The 8,786-nt window shown below is 33.5% G+C and overlaps 1 protein-coding gene across 1 annotated transcript; it reads right to left on the bottom strand.

The window, feature by feature from the left end:
* Window positions 1-258: 258 nt before the first annotated feature.
* Window positions 259-6,526, bottom strand: LOC143559398 (GRF1-interacting factor 1-like). The gene is made up of 4 exons (XM_077047990.1): window positions 6,021-6,526; window positions 1,960-2,036; window positions 1,736-1,820; window positions 259-1,074 (listed from the first exon to the last, which is right to left on the bottom strand). The coding sequence occupies exons 1-4, from the start codon at window positions 6,102-6,104 to the stop codon at window positions 673-675; spliced, it is 648 nt and encodes a 215-aa protein (XP_076904105.1). The 5' UTR covers window positions 6,105-6,526; the 3' UTR covers window positions 259-672.
* Window positions 6,527-8,786: the final 2,260 nt, after the last annotated feature.

Here is an 8,786-nt window from a genome sequence, read left to right as displayed (position 1 = left end):
TTAAGAACTCCCGAACTTAAGCTTCAAAAATGAAGTTCAATTGATCAAGCTCGATCATTAAACAAGCTACATAACATTTAGGTTCGAACATGTATAAACCCAGCTTAGTTCAATTTTTTTATAAATTGATCTTGGTAACCTGAAAACAACTCAGACTCATTTACAACCCTCAAATTTTACCCCTTACTCTAAAACAATAATATAAGTTACAGCCAAAAGCTACGTCAAATTTGAATTTGAAAAACACTCAACTTAGGTTCCAAAACCCTATATTTCAAATGGATGAATGATCTGTTTATGAATGACTAAAGCAAAAGGCATATCACGTACGGTTGTAACATGCGTACTGATCACTTGTTTTAAATTGGAAGCTGTGCATAGTTAACCAATTTTCAATATTACTTTCTTTCTAGTTGGGTCAAGAGCTAGAGAATCACCATTTCATTGTTCATACGAACAGTAACATTCAAATCTACAACAAAACACAACTACGATTAACGGTTCATGGTTCACACAAACGGTAAAATTCAAGTTCTGAGGCGTTACACAACACCGAAAATCCATTTATAACATCTTAAACCAGTTATTTTTCCAAGTTTCTACTCTTCTTACCTACTTCTGAAACTAAAACTTACCAGACTTCATATTATATGATTCCCAACAAGTAAAACATCAGTTACCTTCATCACCAGATTTCAAGTAAAGCGTCTCGCCACCGTCACCACTACCACTGCCACGGCCTTCAGAGGAGGGCCCAGAAAGCCCGATATCTTGCTTACGAGAGAAGTCTGGGAACCCTCCTATGCCTAGATGGCCACCGCTGCTGCCGCTAGCAGCGGTGCCATCAGTGTGTAACATATGAAGTCCACTGCTTCCCCCACCGCCATTGCCGCCACCGGAGTTCATTCCCAGCTGGCTGTGAATGGCGGCCTGCTGCTGTAGAGATGAGTACTGCTGCTGGCTGTAGAGTATGGACGAACGCGCAGCCATGAGTGCTTGTGGTGACATTTGTTGAGCTTGTTGGTGCTGCTGCATGTAGTGACCACCTGGCTGCATCATTCCGGCAAGCGGGTACTGCATTTAATCACCAAACTATTAGCTCTAGATACTTTACTATCAATCTAGTTTTTTAACTTACGGGAGCTGAAGCTAAGGGTGTAAACGAGACGATCATAGCCCAAGCTTGTTAAACCTCGAGCTCAGATCGTTTCAACTTACTGGAGCTGAAGCTCTAGAGCTCGACTCATTTTAAGCTCTATTTCTAAAGAGCGAGCTTGGCATAAGAGTAGTTTTTCAAGCTCGAGCGTTACTCAAAGCTCAACTTGTTTGTTATTATTCATTAACTATTAATTTATATGTATTTATGTTTACAAAATATTATATTTCTTATATGTAGCATAATATATATATTTACCTCCTTTTATCGTTTTTATTAATAAAAATAAATAATAAATACTACAATGTGAATGTATATTTAATATATAAATAACATGTGCTCGTTTAGTCGACTTAGGCTCCGTTGTTAAACAAGCTTATTTTCAGTCTCGAGCTCAAGCGTTTAGCAAACCGTTCCCGAGTAGCTCAGGAGCGGTTCGGTCTGTTTACACCCCTAGTTTTAGCTTATTTAGGATTCAACATATTTGATCTATTAGATAAAAATATATCGTGAATCATCTAGTCATTTACAACTATATGGCTGAATTTCCCACCTCTAGAAAAGTAGTTAACTATTTACCTGGGAATGAACCGCAGCTGCCTGTGGTTGAGAGTCAGCAATGGCAGCAAGATACATAAGGTTCCTCTGAAGCTTTGCTTGATTTCTGCCGTAATAAGATTACAAGCAATTTGATCAAAAGTAAGAATACTAACAACAAACATATAAAAGGGCGCTACATATCAACATTCTATAAAATCTTTTCTAAGATAAATGAATTAGAGGTAAGAACAAAAAATACTCACTCCGCACATTCGGCCATCTTCCCCGCATTTTGGCTCTCAACTATTTTCAGAATCAGTGATTTGTTCTCATCAAGATACTGCACACACGAGTTAATCCATTAATACCAATCTGGGTAGGTTGACTTACAAGATTGTATGTTCAAATTTTAAAATTTATTTCAAAGAAACAATGTGTTAGATATAATTAAAAAACTACAATATCACAAATATAACATAACCATCTATAATGAAACAATCTAAGATGTTAGCGTATTAAAAATAAATTCACTTTCAACCTGTTTGACCGCCTGATAATAGATCTTATATAAAAGGAAAATTGGTTTTTATTGGTCCCAACTATTTTATTTTTGCCGGCGCTGGTCCCAACTATCATTTTGGCTAGCAACGGTCCCAACTTTCACATACGTTAAATCCATCAGTCCGCGACTAACGGAGTACTAACTCCGTTAGGTAAAATCTGATGTGTCGTCCTAGTTGTCAAAATCAGATGACATGGGCATCCTACGTGGACCGGCGGTGTATAACCAACATTTTATAGTTAAACATTATACAAACATAAATTCCCAAATTATACAACCCTAAATCCCCAAATTCACTCTTAACTCAAGAACCCTAATTCACTTTTAAGAAATGATAGTGTTTCTTGGGTAAACATCTCTTAAAAGTGAATTAGGGTTATGGAGTTACAGAGAATTTGGGGATTTAGGGTTGTATAATTTGGGAATTTATGTTTGTATAATGTTTAAGTATAAAACGTTTGTTATAATACACAGCCGGTCCACGTTGGATGCCCATGTCATCTGATTTTGACAACTAGGACAATACATCAGATTTTACCTAACGGAGTTAGTTTTCCGTAAGTCGCGGGCTGATGGATTCAACGTATGTGAAAGTTAGGATCGTTGCCAGCCAAAATGATAGTTGGGACCAGCGCCGGCAAAAATAAAATAGTTGGGACCAATAAAAACCAATTTTCCTATATAAAAAGCCAAGTTACATATACACAAATCGAAACCGCTCGACAAAAGGCTCATTTATATATAATAATTAATTGCGTTGTAGCATGTATAGTTTAGCATGTATACATCAGATTTTACCTAAGGGAGTTAGTTTTCCGTAAGTCGCGGGCTGATGGATTCAACGTATGTGAAAGTTAGGACCGTTGCCAGCCAAAATGATAGTTGGGACCATTAAAAACCAATTTTCCTATATAAAAAGCCAAGTTACATATACACAAATCGAAGCCGCTCGACAAAAGGCTCATTTATATATAATAATTAATTGCGTTGTAGCATGTATAGTTTAGTAGTAAGTGTAGGAAAAATTGGACAAAATGATATTTAATGTAAATATATAATGGATTAAAAATATTTAACCAAGCATTATTTTGTTTAGCATAGGCTTGAAAACAAAAATAGAATATTTTCCCTTGAGTGGGGAGGTACACACAACCCTAGTACAACTGTCTTAAGCAGTATTGAGTTATTTAGCCATACCAAGATGAGGCATGTACCCTTATTCTCCCACCCTTTAATTATTTGCCCAATCTTATAACAAATGATCACCTTTTTGCCCTACAGAAAAATGGGACACATACCCCCAATGGGGACCTGGTTACATTATTTGTGCCCCATCTTGAACAACGATTGTTCTTCAATTCAAGGCGGGGCCTGTAGGATAATTGCTCAGAGCACAATATAATGTATTAGCTAGCATATTTTGACTAACTATATATTATAGAGATGTGGCACCGGGCCCATACACATCATGTTTATGGCTTTGGTTTCCTTAACAAGTTTTTCATTTTCCATAGGTTGAAACGGCAGCAAGTTCAGCCCATGTCTAGTCAGGTTATGTCGGCGAACCTCAATCCTTAGAGCATTCTCATCCGTTTCCCTATCTTCAAATCCAAAATTACAATAAAACATAATATATTTTCTCTCATTCTCAATAAAATAATATTTTGTATACATTTATCATTAATTTATTGATGCTACAGAAACTTTTCAAATATATAAAAAAATCACGGCATTTTATCTTTTCTCCACTCACAACGACCTAAATCACTCTCTATATTATAAAAACTTTACTCACTGAATGGACGGATCGTGAATGCTCTTACATCTCCCAGCCTAAATTGATGATTTAATTAACAGACTGACTTTTAATTTCCTATGCTTTAGACCATGAGTAGTCATAAAGCCCCACTACCAGGCATTATGCGCCACGTGACGGCCAGTCAGAGTTATGTTGTAAAAAAACATGGTGTAGTCATAAAGCCTCACCCCCGGATGTTATCCGTCACGTGGCACCTGATCACTATTATATATTTTTGTTTTTTTAAATAATAATTCATTTAAATAATAATTAAATACAAAATTGTATATGTATCTTTCTTTTTAACCCACCCACCCTAAAACCAAAAAAAATTTCTGCCATTTTTACAGCTTCATCCTCAAACTCCTACCTGGAAATCTCTACCCTTTTCCTCGCCAATCTCTGCAATTCTGACCAAAGTCAAAGACCCCAACAGTTTGATTTCAATTCGTACAAGTCGTACATGTTGGAGCCATTCCGGTGAGAGATCCGGTCAAAATTCAGGAATCTATTTTGGAGAAAGCTAATTTGGTAAATCAGGCCTTGAAAAGTGAGCCACTTCTCGCGTTTTATACAAAACGCCGGAAAAAGAAAAACCCAAAACGGGGGGGGGGGGGGGGGGGGACCGGCGTTATAGGGCAAAACGCCGGGAAAACGTCCCGACTACGCTTGGTCTTAGAGATTTAATATTAATTCCTATATGTGGTCAGAAGAAAAGAGAAAACATATTTAGAAAAAGAATAAAAAGCCATAGTTTAACTAAATATAGATACAAATGGAAAAGTACATGCAAAAGTTTTTAAAATATCGAATTTTTATTATATATATTTTTCAACTAATTATATTGGTCTACTTAGCCTCAGATATCTATAAAAACCCTAAACAATAAGGGAATCTTGATGCTTTAAACGTCCATCACAAACACATCAAAACCAAAGTCTAGTGGCACAACTTGCTTGATGTGTGATTGTCTTCTGTACTGTATCGATCGATGTAAACACTTTTTAATGAAATAACTTACCCAAAATCACAAACTTTAACTCCATATAATAACCTCCATGCACTTATTATTCCCAGATATCCTAGCAAATCAGCATCTGGAACCTAAAGATTGATCTGTACAACACAATCTGATACTATTCTAGGACACAAAGTCAAACATAGGTCTACTAGACTAGTACACAATTAGTTTCGAATCTATCTTGTCTTGTTTTAATGTCTGGGTGAATTTAGTTCATTCATAAAGACTGATATGTCTTGATCTTTATTATAAAATACAAAAGATGTATATAATAACATATAAGTTCATGAAGACTGATTAGTCTTGATCTTTATTAAAAGAATCAAGAGATGTATATAATAATATGTATACCGATTAAAAATTATATCTTTACAATGAAATCTAAATATTAAAACCAGCAAGATACCTGGATAGCAAACGGCCAGCACATAAATCTATAGGGCATCGATTAGTATGCGCACGCACGGATATTAATGAAAATAAAGAATGTTTAATGCAGAATCTTAACTCACAGATTACCAAGAGGCTAATATTTTATACATTAATTCCCAAATAATTTAAACAAGAAATAACATGGGATTTGCTATTTTTAAAATAAAGATTTGATTCCTTTTTTTTTGTATGTTTCCACTTAAAATGTTCAAGAACACACAAATTAAAACCAGAAACAATAGAAATATGTGAATAGCATATTATAGCATGGTTATTGAGAATAAAAATAAGTTTTATGTGAGAAGGGAACTTGTTGCAGATGAAGAAACAAGCAAGTAAAAGCCAAAAAGAAAAAGGAAGACAAAAAGATCAAAAAATCAAGTTAAACACACAACTCCAACAAGAAGACACAAGAACTAGAGACTCTTTAAGTGTGTGTTGTGTGTGAGAGAGAAAGTTAAAGAAGAAACAAGAGTTAGAAGCAATGAGTTATGAAGGAGGAGATGAAAACCTGTTGAATATGATCAGTAGTAACGCTGTTAGTGGGATAATAAGCTGCCATCATGGGCTGCATCTGCATCAGGTGCTGCTGCATTATGTTTGTATATATTTCTCTCTTATATACTAACTTTCTATATATAATATGTATGTATCTATGTAAATATGTGTCTATCTCACACTAGAACAGGTAGATGAAGAAAGAGAGGAAGCAGACTGAAAAGGGAAAAGGAGGAAATTGAATAGGGCTCCACAAGAAACTCTTTATATTATTATTATTATTATTATTTTATATATTTTGGTTCTGTGTGCTTGTGGTTCAAATCAGTTGTTTGACAAGATTAGATGAGCCACACTTAAAAACCCTACAATCACAGAGATATTAAAGGCTGATGATAGATGGATGTATAGCAGAAGATTGATCAAAGAAAACAAAAAAAAGGAGCAGGCTTTTCTCAGTGTACCACCCCCTCTCTTTGGCTATATAGCTGGACACTGGTGGAATGAGAGAGATGGAAGGGGGTCACTTGGTTTCCAAAGCTCTTGAAAATATTAATCTCATTTTTCTTTTTCGAATTATTATATTAAATTCTTTTTTGGTCCATTAGCTTGGATCATTTTTAACAGGGTAATCAAATATAGGAAATTATTAACTTTTATGCCATCGTGTTGTATTTTATTTTCATCAATTTTCGTCCATATTTTTTAGATTTATATGTTTAATTTAATGACATGACTGAAATATCCATGTTTGTTAAAATATAATAGATAAAAACGTCATGTACAACAACCTTAGATGCGCCATTTGGTCCTCTTCGGACCTCCGGGTCCTACGAATGAATCGAAAGTTTACATTGTATCTCACGTTAATCGCTCCATCTATTCAACTAAGGAGACGTTTGGTTTCAAACATGGTTCAAACAAGAGGAGTATGACATGCTAATGCTAATGTCCCTTGGATAATCCACATCTCATGTCTAGGTGTGGATGAGCACAATGAACTATTCATGTAATTGTGAGCCCTCCTCACAGTCAAAACACAATGACACAATTAAAAATGGTGCACTCTACACACTATACTAATAGCCCATGCGAGCCCCAACCTAAGGCACCCTATGTCAAAAACAAGATAAGCCATGTCCCTTTCTTTCCGTATTTTAGCCCCATGTCATCACACAGGCAACATGGGATGTCGAAATGAGGATCCTAACGACTTATTTTGACATGAGATAGTAAGCTAATAAGCTTAGTCTTACTTCATAGTTAAGAAATGAAAGGAAACTTCCAACCGCTCTTTCTAGCACGGCTACCTTGTTACGAAATTTTAGCGAACAACATCAGTACCGATATTTGTATCGGTATTATCTAAGCATTACGATTTGATTGTATAGTTTACGATTAATGTAAAACAAGTGTTGATGTCCTTTTTAGCATATCACGACTTTATGTTTTAGATTTCTATTTCGGTTGCTATAACGAGTACCAGCACTGCAACGAATCTAATTACCTATGTCGACTTGCCACAACACGTAGGAAATTACTCGCGCAGGTTGAGGTGTATATATAATTTTTTCTAAGGGCGATTTTTGTAAACAAGATAATGGAATTAAAGTATATGATAAAAAAAATATTCAAATAAGGAATTAAATTATCTAAAGAAAATACTAAAAGTTAAAAAATGTTAAACAGATAGTAATTTACCATGGTTAAAACGTAAAAAAGGAAAGACATAATTTTTGGGTTTTGAACCACTGCTCTCTTAAATCATTTATATATTTTGCTTATCTATGTAGATGATGCCATCCCTATTATATTATTTTAGGGATCGCACCTTTTTTCTAGAAGTTTTAACCCACGCTCTATGTATTGAGAAAAAAATATGCATTGTGGCTATAAATAAAATTACATGTTAATTAATATTGATATATCGGCTTAAAAAAGTTATAGTTCATGAATAAATTTTATTTATGTAGGATAAAAAATTAAGAGAGAAAACAAACATTTTATAATAATAGAGATGATTATTTATATATTTGTTAAATATTTTAGTTTTATTACTTATGTTAATTGGAAATAAAAATTAATGTATATATATAAATTGTATTAATTGAAAAGAGAAAAATTTTAATATTGTCATTTAAAATTTTTATTTATTTATAAACATTTAAAACATATAATAAACTAGTGGTCCATATTGATTTTTTTCACACTTTTCACATTAAATGACTTCTAATTTGAACCATTCATATAAATATATATATATATATTGGGGAAGGTTAACATACATTTTAATATTAGCATGAGAACGTAGGAACCAATACCAATTTAAAAAAATGAGAACATAACAAACAATATCAACTACAATAGCAATCTACATAAACAATTATATATAATAACAAAGAAAAAACTAAAAAATTACAATAAAAGAATCAAAATCAAGAACAAAATTATAACAGCAAGTACCAGCAAATACTTATAACAGCAAAAAAAATATCGAATAATAACAACAAAATATAAGTCAACAAAATTTATAACGTCTCATAATCGAAAATTAGCAAATACGAACAAAAAATAACAACAAACACCTATAAAAATAAACCTAATAATAACAGCAAATTGGTTCTCATTGTTTTCATGTTAAGAATAAAATGTATTTGATCATGTTTCTATATATATATATATATATATATATATATATATATAGGGTGACGATCTTAAGAGAACATTTTGAAATTGAGAAATTTGAGAAACGTTTAAGAAAAAAAAACCTATTAAAAAG

The sequence above is a fragment of the Bidens hawaiensis genome, unplaced genomic scaffold (assembly GCF_021521415.1).
Source record: "Bidens hawaiensis isolate Kalapana, Puna unplaced genomic scaffold, B.hawaiensis_p1.1 tig00019817_1, whole genome shotgun sequence".
Taxonomy (NCBI): Eukaryota; Viridiplantae; Streptophyta; class Magnoliopsida; order Asterales; family Asteraceae; genus Bidens; species Bidens hawaiensis.
Note: the sequence above shows the minus strand (reverse complement) of the source record. Positions and strands in the feature narration are given on the sequence as shown.